The sequence below is a fragment of the Lipotes vexillifer genome, unplaced genomic scaffold (assembly GCF_000442215.2).
Source record: "Lipotes vexillifer unplaced genomic scaffold, Lipotes_vexillifer_v1.1 scaffold1861, whole genome shotgun sequence".
NCBI classification, from domain to species: Eukaryota; Metazoa; Chordata; class Mammalia; order Artiodactyla; family Lipotidae; genus Lipotes; species Lipotes vexillifer.
The window spans coordinates 269250-283163 of record NW_006784863.1 but is presented as its reverse complement, the minus strand read 5'-3'; the positions used below and the strand labels follow the sequence as shown (position 1 = coordinate 283163).

Sequence of the window (13914 nt, the reverse complement as noted above, 5' to 3'; positions counted from 1 at the left end):
TTCAGATGCTGTGCTATAAACTGCTTTTTCTTTGTACTGATAAGTAAGTTGAAGGATATAAAATATTTCAAATCATCCTGTGTGCTAAGCAAAGAGCCTTATTGACTAACCAGTGGGTATAAGGTGAAAACCTCAAATAAGACAAAATTTATGCTTTTTATCATAAATTACAGTTCTAAATGTTTTTCTGACAATAAACGTAAAGCCATAAGGATTGTGCTGTCAGATTGCTTTATTCTAGAGCTAGTCTTGACCCATGTGAAATGTAAACTCTCAAGGCTTATGTTACCTATAAAAGCTTGTAAAACATGTTTTAAAGGAATGCATAAAGGCGTAACATGCCTTTATTTTACGTACTACTTTATTTTAAAATGCCTTTACTTTCACTTAAGATGTGAATGGCCTCATTATTGTTTACTACTCTTCCTTTTTACCTTTCTTTGCTCCTCAAAACATTTATCTTGGTGTAAAGTGTCAGTAGGAATAAAGTAGTTCACTCTTTTTTTTTCTACTGAAGCTACTGGTATTAGAATAAAGGTGCTTCTGGCTGTTTCTGATCGAAGCCTTATTTCTTCTATTGTACATTGTGAATACTTTGCCATAAACTTGTTTTCCACCTATTAGAATTTAAAATGTTTGTATCCTTTGTTCCAGGCCTTAATTTTCAGAAATACGTCCTGTTAAAACTTTTAGACAGGTATGCTGGGATATATATTCAAGAAGATTCATTAATAATTAGGAATATTTAAATTATGATACCCATTCAAAGATTATTTTGAGCACCTACTCAATGTAATGTATCAGGAACTGCTCTAAGTTACTGGGTCTACAATGAGCAGCAGAAATGCTCCCTACTTCATGAAATGGTGGCACAGACTAGTTAAGCAGAGACTAGTCAAACAATCCTGTAAATGTAAAGTTTCAAACTCTGATAAGTATTAGGAAGAAAAGTAAACTGCTTTTAAAATGTCTGTTAGGGATTTGACCTAATTTAGAGAAGACAATTTTTATGAAGTGATTGTGGAAGGGCAAGGTTGGGGGGCTTTCCAGGTACAAGCCCCATTGGCCTAAAGAACTGAAAGTATAAGGGAAATAATGCAATGAGAAGAGTCAAGGGCAAGAATTTGTAGAGTTTTAGAGGCCATATTGAAGATTTTTGGTTCTTTATTCTGAAATCAGTAGGGAGCCATTTAAGGTTTTTTGGGGGGAGGGGTGGGAGGAGGAAGGAGTGGGTCTTATGATTTGATTTACATTTTGCAAAGAACACTGGCTACAGTGTAGAGAGTGGATTGGCTGATAGATTTAAGAAGAGCAGTTAGGCTGTTGCAGTAGTTCATTAATGTTGGATGCTTGAACTGTTATGTCTACATTGGAAATGAACAAGTGGATAGATTTGAGAGTATTTAAGATTAAAATTGACACTTGGTGGTGGATTGGCAATAGAACAAGTAAATGTCAAGGATGGTTGTAGCTTTCTGGATAAATAGCGGTGCCATGTATTGAGAGAAGGAATACTAGAAAAGGACCGATTTGATGGGGTTGCAGGGGGGTTGAGGGGTTTGTTAGTTGGAGGGAGGAGATCATCGGATTGGAGTAAGTAAAATTTGAAATGCTTTTTCAGGAGCACTTGACCACATAGATATAGAGTTCAAAGGAGGGTTCTGCTAGAAGGAGAATTTGAAAGTCTGGGAAATAACCAACCACTGGGAATGAGATTGCCTGAAGGGAGAATATATAGCAAAAAGAGGACCTTGGTAGAGCTAGATAGACTCACATGAGTCTAGCCATGGTGCTTATTTAGGGTCTTGGGCATTGTGGTCAGGCAAACCTGTATTCAAATCCCAGCTCTACTACCTACTGAGAAACCTTGAGCAGGTTATTTTGTAACTCTTTGTGCCTCAGTTTTCTCATCTATAACATGTGGGAAATAATCTCAGAAGGTTAGTTTAAGAATTAAGTGAGATAGAGAAAATAAAGCTCTCTAATTTCTGGAGCATAGTAGTCAGTGAAATGATCATATGATAATAATGTGTTGATGAAAAATTTGGTTGCAGAACAGTTCACATTTTTAAAAAAAGATACATACACATGTACACAGAAGTTTTGAAAGGGCAAATACCAAAGTGTTAGTAGTAATTACCTCTGAGGAGGAAAGGAGAGCAAAGTAAAGGAAGAGACTGTCACTTTTACTTTGTACGTATCTGGGGTTTTGTTATGGTGGTAATGGTGGACATTTTGTTGTTTTTTGCATTGTTTTCAACAAACGTGCTACTTTTGTAGTTTTTAATGACAGTTTTGTTTCTTAATCATTTCTGAGCCTATTTTGTCTCTTTGTAAACTTTGAACAACCAGAGTTTGTTTCTTTGCTTGACAGAATGTTTTTGATTCAATGGAGATACCACACTGATTTCTTGAAGAGGAGCTTCTGAGTCCTAGATTACAGTGAACTAGAAGGACTGAGAAACTGGCTTAGAGCATGGGGTGGTTGTGTGGTAAGTCTGGTGACATATTGCCTATGTACAGTGATAATCAGAGCTTTAGTTAATGGACATATGCACTACATGCTATAGTAATAGATATTATGTGGAAACGTTGTTCATTATTACAGGAAAGTAACTAATGTTTGCAAAGAGCTTATTATGTACCATAATAAGCAATCTCCTTCAATCCTGTAAGTAAATATTATTTTCATTTCAAAGTGAAAGAAACCAAGGCTCAAAGAAGCTGAATAAATTAATCAGGACCAAAATGCAATATTGTAAAATAAAAATAGTTTACCATTTGGCATGCAGAGAAATTGGTGACAGCACTGTCACTTAATAGTAGATAATCAGATTGATAATCTCATCTGTCAAACTGCAGATCTCCTAGGTGAGTCTTGGTATCAGGAAGGTGGGAGAGGGCAGGGTTTATAACTCCTTAGTTATAGGAGAATATAGCAGAGAATGGTTTAGCAAGGAGCTGTGTAAACCATTATCTCCGAGTTTTTAATCCTATACCGTCTCTTTTTTTTTTAACCTAAAATTGAAGTTGGTTTTTAGTTTACCAAAGTTTCAAGATAAGACAATTAGTTTGTGTCTGAAGTGTTATGTATTAGAATAATTAATATTTAATTATCTTCCTTCATGAACTGTGGAGCTCCCTATTGAGAGCTTTTGTGGTAGCCAAGCAAATCCTTCAATAACGCTTTTGTCCTCTTTGTTAATCTTGGAACAGTTTGAAAGGGTTTTAAACCAAGGCTTTTTCTTTTAATCCATTCAATATTTACTAAAATTTTTATTCTTTCTATACTTAGAGGAAAAGAATGGTGTGTCTCAGAATATTGGGATTAGTTCTTGAGGATGAGAAGAGATAATGTTTGACCTATTTAGAGAATTATGGATGACCTAAGGACACTTGAACTTTTTTTCCCATTTAGGAAATACATGCTTTGGAAAATATGAAAAATGAGAATTTTCAGTATCAGCAGTAGGAAAAAATTCAATTTATAGAACTCTATATTAATATTTATGAAACCCATGAAAACTTGAGCAGCTGTATGTCCAAAATTATAGAGAATATGCTGCCTTAGTTTTGAAGATGGATTGAAATTTTGCCTGGATAAAGGGACATTTCTTAAGATAAGCTTTTTGCTTTATTTATGATAGTCGAGAGTATGTATGGACAACCATTTTTAGTAAATTCAAGATGTGTACTGTATTTAATCACCATTGTTTTAAGTTTTGCTTTTGAACACTGAGAAAGAATACAAAGTACATTCTGGCACCAAGTACCTAAGTACCTGTTTACCTCTTTAGATGCTGATAGACCACTTGTTTTGCTAGTCTTTGGAACTGGAAGGAGTGTCAAATACACAGAAGCCAGAGTCATCTCGGCCAGATGGTGTTTGATACAGATGGATGGTTAGTTGTCATGCAGATCTCCTAGTTGGTAACTTGTTGCTGCCATCTGACTCAAAGAATCATTCACACACACTGGCTGTCAAAAGCATCTTCTCTTCTGTCTGTTTTAGCTGTCATGTCTGTGCTCTGTACAGAAGTGTTGACAAGACATTGCTGTTGTACATTTTCAATGTGGTTGTTAGTGATTTTTCTGTTTTGTTGGGTCTTTGGTAGTGCTGGAATGTACTTGCTTTTTAATTGTACTGTTTTTTTAAAAAAATACTGTGACAGTGCAACAATTATCTGACCTTTTAAAAAGACTTTTCAGATAGTAAGTTTGTTAACATCTGTTCAGTGAACAAAAACATTTACTAAAAAGAAAAAAAAAAAACAAACTTCTTGTTCCTGTTAGTTTCCAAACACAGCAAGTAAACTGAATTCTGCTGGTTATTTCCCGGTTTGATACAGTATCCTCTTCTGGACTTCCCCTCTCATAGCCTTGTGGTCAGAAGCTTTATACTATTTTCTAAATATGTATTTTCTCTTCTCGAATTAGTACTTTTTTTCTGATAGTATAAGCTTCCCTTTTTTTCCAAAAAAAGAAAAAGAAAATCTTCAGACATGGCCTATTTTTTTTGCATCCATCTTCTGAAACTTAATTTCCTTTTGTCTTATTTACCTACTGACCTAATGTCTCTATTTTTCCTATTTTCCTTATAGAAATGTAAGCAAAACCTTATCTCCATTCCTTCAGGTTACTTCTGAAGGCATATCTATTTCTCTTATATTTCCTTATAAAACTTAGTTTATTTATTCAACTAATATTTATTGAGCATCTCAGTGTGTGCTAGGTACTCTGCTGTACTCTGGAGATGGGGTACTCAGGAGAAAATAGTCTCTGCCCTTGAGGAGGTCATAGTCTAAAGGGAAATCATACATATAAACATTTAGGCTAGACTACTGTAATTGATATAATGTAAGTATGTGGAAAGAACAGTAAAAGAACATGGGTCATTGCTATTCTATTTCCTCTGCTATACTTCCAGAGTATTGGTTTTTAAATTATTACAGAATTTGCTTAAGTTTATAAAGTACTTTGTTAAGTTGTTTAAGAAATAGTTCAAAACTTGAACTTGAAATTATTGTTGATCTATAGATTTTTTTTCCAGCTAATGAAAGCATTTTCAGTATTATTCATTTATTGTAATATGTTATATGCAGATGTGCTAAAGTATATTTTTAAGCCAGAAACTAGAAGATGAAAATTACCTGGCAGAGGCTTTCTGAGTTGGTTCCAAAAGAAAATACAAGTCATTTGTTTTTTCATTAAGGTTGGGGGAAAATATAGAGTACATGGAGAATGGACTGAGGCTTGAATAACTTATACATTTATTCTGGGCCCGTCTCTAACTTACTAAGTTTTTTGTACTGGTTACTTAATGCTGGATAGTAGAATATATATAGCTCTCAAAGAATAGTGAAAGAATGGGTAATTTTTCATTGATATTTATGAAAAGCTTTGAGTTCTTTAGAGAAAGTTCTAAATACACAGAAGTAGATAGTACAGACTGTAATATCAATGTGTTTGCTGATTCTTCAGCCCTGGTGGCTCTGTGTAGCCAGGTAAATTTAAAGTATTACAGAATTTGCATTAGAGGTTTAAACCCTTCTTACAGTCAACCTACCCACTCTTTCTAGGGGCTTGGATGTAAGTTTATGTAGGAATAAGAAGTCTTATTTGGGGAAGCCTGGCTCTCGACTGGAATTTGGTATCCAAGGTTCTGTTCTCAGACTCCTAGTCATAGGACATATGGTTCAGACAGATTCAAAAGACTCATTCTTCTATTCATAATAATAAAATTTACTTGGATTTTCTTTTAATTGGATTCTTTATTTCTTTTATTTTATTTTTTCAATAAGCATGTACTGAATTCCTCCTATGTGTAAGTTACTTTGCAGAGTTCTATGGGAGTATCAAGTTATATGATACTACCCTCAGGCAACATGCAAAGACAACACACCACTTGGGTTATTTACCAGCTTTGTCAGTTACTCATGTTTGAAGTGTAATACTTACAAAATTTCACCTTTTATTTGGGAAAATGTGGTATTTTGCTTTCATTTCTTAAGCTAATTTACTTTGGGAATCTAGGAACAGCTGTGTATATAAAGAACTTAGGTTTATAGATCTCTGAAAATAATAGAGCTTCACTAATTTTGAACTTTGATTAAGTATCAATTCAAAATAGAATATTTAGTATCTATTGAAGGACAGTCCAAGATTATTAGAACCTCATTTCATATTTCAAGGAATTTACAATTTAGTCATTTATATGTTCTTCTAGTGATAGAATTGTTAAAGAATTCTCTATTATTTTTTGGTCATATATTTTTCAGACTTCGTGTTAATTTGATAATTGTAATGGAACGTTTTCAAATTTCGGGTTTGCAACATTTGTATTCTCTAATGCAAACTCATGTCTTCTTTCATTGCTTAATTCTCACAGCCACTGCAATGAAATAGTAAGGCGAATGGATTAAAAATATAAGGGAAATTGCACTATTTAAGATATCCACTAGAGATTAACCATGTGTTCTCTTGACTTCTTAAAACTTAATCTTAGAAGTTTCTGATCAATGTATTTTATAATTTGTACATGTCCCTTTGATTTTCATAGTGTTTTAGCTATAGCTACTTCCTTTGTGTTTTTGTACTCTAAAAGTAAATTCAAAAGTGTGTTTATTTAAAAGACATGAAATCTTCACTTTTTAGTTAGTGGGTATTTTTATAGAATAACTTTAATATCCATTTTGTCATTCATGCTTTTTTTGTTATTATTAAGGATTAAATTCTAAATTATAATTTTTATCCAAGAAACTATACATTGAACTCTTAACTGAAATTTCTTTAAGAAGACTTTTTATATTTTACAGTGTTTAAAGCGTTTTAAATCACTTATGTTTGTAATTATTATAAATGCATTATTGGATCCTATTTTTAGCTCATAAATAAATGCTCCAGTACCTGGGAAATGGCAATATGGGTAACTCATATCTATATGTAATTATTAAGGGGCAGTAAATGTATGTACATGTCTGTCAGTAAATATCAGGCTAACTGGTTTTTATGTCAGCAGACTGAGAACTATGAGCAGAGAATACGTGAGCAACAGGAACAGCTGTCACTTCAACAAACTATTATTGACAAGCTAAAATCACAGTTACTTCTTGTGAATTCCAGTCGAGGTATGTTCATCTTAAATTTTTATTTATTTCTTAAACCTCTGGGAGAAAAGAAAGATGGAAGTTAAGTTTTTCTATTTTATTTCTCCATTGTTTCTCAGTAGTTCTGATATTTTAATAACTGTGGTACAGTTACGTTTATTTAAGAAATGGACAGTTGCAGGAAATGGGAAAATGGACATTCACATATATTATCTGGTGGAACTCTTAAGTTGATAAAACTTCCTAGAAGACAATTTGTCAATAAATAGCAAAAGCTTTTAAAATGTCTGTGCCTTTTAAACCAAAAATTCAAGTCCTAAGAATATATCATAAGAAAATATTTCTTTAAGTACTCAAGGTATATATGCAAGGATGCTCATCACAGTATAATTTCTAATAATGGAAAACTAGAAATAAATGTTCAACAGTTAAATTACAGTCATTTGTGTAGTGAACAGCTATATACCCAAGAAAAGGTGTTCAGTTACAAACATGAGACATATTCATGATATATAGCAAACTGAGCAAAGCAAGATAAAAAATAAATGTAATTTTATCTATGCCAAAAAAAAAAGATTCTTTTGTGAATTTATATGTATTGGAAAAGAAAAATTCTGATAAAATATAAGCCAAAATGTTAACAGGAATAATTCACAGATAATAAAAACTGTGGGTAGCTTTTATTTTTTTTATTCTTTTCAGCATGTCTGCATCTTCTCATTTTTTAATAAGCATAGAGTATTATGCAAATAATTATCATAAACAAGAAATGCATACCTGAAAATATGACTTAAATAAAAGTTTAATTACATTGCTGATGATGAGATACAAAGAACATACTTCTAGTTTTCTAAATTCTACATATTTTATATACTACTGATATTGGAAGAGTAGGGGTTTTGTGTGTTTAGTGGGAATGAAAGTAAAAAAATATGAATCAAATATGCCAAAATCTAAATGGGAAAATTGTCAAAGTAACTATTATCTAAAGAATTTTTTAAATTCATAGTTTAAAATCTCTACTCTTTAAAATTAGGGATTTGAGTTTGTATTCTTTTTACTTTTCCAGGTGGTACCAGAAACAAGGATTTCCCACTTATGTCTAAGAGGTTTTTGTCTTACAGATAACAGTTATGGCTGTGTGCCCCTGCTTGAAGACAGTGAAGCAAGGAGGAATAATTTGACTCTGGATCAGCCACATGATAATGTAAAATCACGAATACCAAAAGAAAAAGAATCAAAGGTAGACTGCGCTGCCAGTTTATTCCCTAAAGGAAATAAATGAGAAATCGGGCTTCTTGAATTATTTAGTCAGTATTCTATCACATTTGGGATGGGCATGAACGGTGGAGAAAATGGATAAGATTCTTTTCAACCCTAACACTGCTATTGCAAGAATCAAAATTTAAATGGTGGTACGTAACACATCTTCCCCATTTTATTTTCCTGAAATGGATCCACCACTGGAATTCTAAACAGAAGTTCTCTGTATTCAAACAAGTAACTTACATGTTCCTAAATATATTTGAAGCACTATTTCCAAGGAAAATAAAGACTTAAATTTCCTATTTCCTAGTATTCTCTGTTCTATCTCACAGGTGTTTACCAATGAAATAAAAGATTTTACATAGAAATAAGATAGTAAGACACAGATGATTCTGGGCTAGAAAATAGCATTCTAGTTTTTTCATTTGCCTGTGTTTAATTAAAAAACAAAATCCACCTAACTAGCTTAAGCAAAAGTCTTCATTGAAGCAATATAAAAAGGAATATTGCATATCTGCAGAGAGATGTGTACAAAGATGTTCATGGTACATTGGTTAGAAGCAACCTAAACATCTGTCAGTAGCAGAATGGTATATCTTTACAATTAAACATTTTAGAAAAATTAAACTAAATATTTATATATTAATATACCTAGATTTCAAAAGCAATGTTGAGTAAAAAATAGAAATTTCAAAATGAAAAAATAGGAATAATTTATTTAGATTTTTTAAAAATATAAAACATTATGACATCATTTATAAAAATATAAATGTGTAGTAGAAGTATAAAAACATATGCAGGAAGGGTATTCTTTAGAAAAATGAAGGTGGGGAGAAAAGAGACTGATTCTGGGAAAGGAATAAAGAGGGCTTCAGGTATATCTGTAACTTTTCTGTTTTTAAAGAAAAGTTCTGAAGAAAATATGGCAGAATCTTAATGCTTGTTAAATCAGGGTGGTTGAGATATAGATGTATATTGTATTATTCTCCATGCTTTTCTGAATCATTGGAATTTTATGTTTAAAAATGAATTTTTTTAATGAGATGAGTTGGGTTTTAGTGAGATGAAACAGCTCTTGAGTGAAATAATATCTCCTAACAAATGAGGACACTTAACAACCACAAGACAATTAAGTCAAGAGTGCTATATTTATTTATTTATTCCCTTTTAAATCAGGTAGGTGATTTTAACTTTGTGTGCCAAGGTTATTCAGTTACTTATCCCATAACTAAGACTATCTTAACTTGTTTTTATTTAACATCAAATCTGAGAAATCCAGTTGACAGTTCCCTATAAATAAAAATTTTAGAATGAAAAATTCCCTACAGTATCTCCCAGTTCATACTTTTTTATTTAGAATCATTATTTTTTTTTATTTGAATCATTCAGCTCTCTTCACCCTCACTCCAATTTCCGTTTATCTAAAACTGCTAGTAAACACAAGAAACTGTGCCACTGGAACATGTTCAGGTTTATTTTGCAAAAGACAAAATTCAGAAACAGTGATTCTGAGTTTTAGAATACAATTTTGTGATAGAGCCTATTATAGTACATTTTAAAATCATTGAACTACTATAAAATGCTGACATAAATTTAGTGCTTAAGTAAATAATATTTGCAGACCATTTTCCTGTTTCAGAGACTTCTAAATGTCATGATTTATCATCAATTTTTAGTCAAAATTCTTATATTTATTCCAATTATAACATTTCTCTGAAAATAATAAAATATCTCCACTTCAAGTACATAGAAAGTATTTTTGAAAGTGGCAGTCTTGATTAGAACAAAGGGGATAATGTGAAAGGCTCTAAGATATATTAATAATTTAGTTTATTTTGAATTTGGATAATTTGTCATTATGAAAGTTTTAGAGTTTGTCAATTAGTGTTCAAAGAGAACCTTCAAACAGATTTCTTTTTTAAATTATGTTTGTTTTAATTTTGTAAGATGTCTTTATGTCTCAAATATATATATATATATATATATATATATATATATATATATATATATATATATATATATATATATATATATATATATATATATATAGAGGCTCCCAGTTCATACTTTTTTATTTAGAATCATTATTTTTTTTTATTTGAATCATTCAGCTCTCTTCACCCTCACTCCAATTTCCGTTTATCTAAAACTGCTAGTAAACACAAGAAACTGTGCCACTGGAACATGTTCAGGTTTATTTTGCAAAAGACAAAATTCAGAAACAGTGATTCTGAGTTTTAGAATACAATTTTGTGATAGAGCCTATTATAGTACATTTTAAAATCATTGAACTACTATAAAATGCTGACATAAATTTAGTGCTTAAGTAAATAATATTTGCAGACCATTTTCCTGTTTCAGAGACTTCTAAATGTCATGATTTATCATCAATTTTTAGTCAAAATTCTTATATTTATTCCAATTATAACATTTCTCTGAAAATAATAAAATATCTCCACTTCAAGTACATAGAAAGTATTTTTGAAAGTGGCAGTCTTGATTAGAACAAAGGGGATAATGTGAAAGGCTCTAAGATATATTAATAATTTAGTTTATTTTGAATTTGGATAATTTGTCATTATGAAAGTTTTAGAGTTTGTCAATTAGTGTTCAAAGAGAACCTTCAAACAGATTTCTTTTTTAAATTATGTTTGTTTTAATTTTGTAAGATGTCTTTATGTCTCAAATATATATATATATATATATATATGAACAGCTGGGCTGAAATTAAGTGTAAGTAACAGAAATCATGTCAAAGGTAGCTTATTTCCAAAAAATTAATAATGTTGCATCAATTATAACCTTATTTGTTGACAGACCATAAGAGGGAAAAATATAAAGCTCCAAGAAGGAAGTAAATCTAAATTCAGTGAGTTCTCTTAATTATCTTTACTAACAGGGGAAAGATTTATTTGACAGCTACGTATTTAACTCTTTGAAGAGCTCATCAACTCAATCTTTTTGTACTATAATAAAAATTAGCAGTTTTATATTTCAGTTTTCTAATCTTCCTTTATATATCTAGAGCCAAAGTGCTAATGAGCACTAAACATATAAAGGATTAAAGAGAAGAAATATATTCTAAAAGAATGGATAAGTTGGATTTATTGAGTATTTAAGAGCTGGCTATATATGTGTTGCAAAAATTAGTCCTAATTTAGAAAAATACTGGCCAATTGAAATTAAAATCTTTTCCATTGGCATATATGTTGATCTGAGCTAATTAAGTTATAATTAAATACACTTTTAGGTAATACAATTGAAATCCTTTCCTGAAGGAGTTTGATTGGCATGGATATCATTAAGGTTTTTCCAAAATGAAAAAATTCCATATTGGTTGCTTGCAATTTTGTCAAAGTATGCATGTATACACAAGACAAAACCTAGAGGTAGTATGCAGAAATGGCTAAGATAATGGTACAATTTTCTGTTTTCAATATGCTTTTATTTTATTAGCCTTCTCAAAAACTAATTGATTTTATTTTTTTTTTACTGAAGTATAGTTAATTTACAACATTATATTAATTTCTGCTGTAGAGCAAAGTGACTCAGTTATACATACATATATATTCTTTTCCATTATGGTTTATCATACTGAATATAGTTCTCTGTGTCATGAAAAACTTAACTGATTTTAGAAATTACATTCCCAATCAGTTGGCCTAGCCTCTGTAATGAATTAGTGAGTTAATAGAAACGTTTTGAACCAACAACAGAAGGAGGCTACTGCTAACCACTCACAGTCCTTTCCTCCTCCTATTTGGTGGGTAGTTTGAGGACTGTTTACCTTGTTTGGGACTTGGTTAGGATGTTTGAAAAGGGAAAGACCCCCAGACATTATGGCAAATGGCAACTATGGCTTCCTTGGAAAATAAGACACATAGAGTGGAGGAAAAAGGAATATGTTGAGGGAAAAGAGGACCTTTTAGAAAATTGTATTTGAGAAACATGAAACGTATAGTTTAGTCTGTTCATAGAAATCCTACACAAAGAGCACGCAAGAGTCCTTTGATTTCTAAAAGGACATAACAAAGTCAGGGTCGCAGAACCTGTGTCATTGGATGACCCTTAGTATTCTGCTTATAGTTTAGCGACATTAGAGGAGAAATACTCAGTTTAATGGAAAACTTGAGTTTCACCTCTTGTACACCACTGTAGTTTGTACAGTATTTATTGTTGAGATAGGATTCATTGTATTATCTATCATATAACAAAGTACCGGGCTTCCCTGGTGGTGCAGTGGTTGAGAGTCCGCCTGCCGTTGCAGGGTACATGGGTTCATGCCCCGGTCCGGGAAGATCCCACATGCCGTGGAGCAGCTGGGCCCGTGAGCCATGGCCGCTGAGCCTGTGCGTCCGGAGCCTGTGCTCCGCAACGGGAGAGGCCACAACAGTGAGAGGCCCACATACCGCAAAAACAAAAAAAACAAAACAAAGTACCCCAAATTTACCCCAACATATAGCAACAACTATTTATTAATCACTTTTTGTGGGTCAGAAATTCAGGAGTGACTTAGCTGGGTAGTTCTGATTCAGGATCTTATGTGATTGAAGTCAGAATGTGGCCAAGGGCTTCCAGTCACCTGAAAGCTTAACGGTGGTTGGAGGCTCCACTTCCAAGATGGCTCACTCCAAGATGGCTGTGGGCAAGATACCTCACCACATGGGCCTCTCATCACAGTGTGCCAGCTATCTTCCTCAGAGTAACAAAGAAAGAGAGCAAGGAGAAAGCCACAGTGCTTTCTACAAGCTAGTCTCTAAAATCACACCTTTGCTTCCACTTTATTCTGTTCATTAGAAACAAGTCACTAAGTGCTCCAGAGATAAAATAAGTTCTTCTTGAAAGCAAAAAAAAGATTATCAAAGATTCTGTAGACATACTGTATTTAAAAGCATCACAGGGGGACTTCCCTGGTGGTCCAGTGGTTAAGACTCCACGCTTCCAATGCAGGGGGCCCGGGTTTGATCCCTGATCAGGGAACTAGATCTCGCATGCCACAACTAAGACCCAGCACAGCCTAAATAAATAAATATTTTTAAAAATAAAAATAAAAAAATTTTTTAAAATAAAAAAAAGCATCACAGGGATTGTTGATTGTGGTATACAGAAGAGGGTAGCAAAAGATCAAGGGTGTGCGTGGGGGCAGCATAGTACATCATTTACCATATAATAAATATTAATGAGAGTTAAAGGAACCTGGCAGAATTTAATAATGAATTTGACTCACCTGAATCCTATTGTTATTCATCTCAGAGGAAAGAAATAATCATAGCTTATTATCTTGAGAATAATTTCAAAAATTCTAATATGAATATAGACTTTCCAGAGGAGATTAGCTGAGCAGTGCTTTAGAGCACCAAGAAACTGTCGCATGTTATTACTTTAAAATTAAAAATTGGGGCTTCCCTGGTGGCGCAGTGGTTGAGAGTCCGCCTGCCGATGCAGGGGACATGGGTTTGTGCCCCGGTCCGGGAGGATCCCACATGCCACGGAGCGGCTACGCCCGTGAGCCATGGCCACGGAGCCTGTGCTCCGCGACGGG

General features: G+C 32.8%; 1 protein-coding gene across 2 annotated transcripts in view; it reads left to right on the top strand.

The window, feature by feature from the left end:
• The window catches only part of TANK (TRAF family member associated NFKB activator), a 90388-nt gene that overhangs the window by 47721 nt on the left and 28753 nt on the right, over positions 1-13914 (top strand). For both annotated transcript variants that reach the window (XM_007457004.1, XM_007457003.1), the window contains exons 3-4: positions 7019-7127; positions 8231-8349. In XM_007457004.1, coding sequence (XP_007457066.1) covers positions 7019-7127; positions 8231-8349 — 228 coding nt within the window. The remainder of the gene's footprint in view (positions 1-7018; positions 7128-8230; positions 8350-13914) is intronic.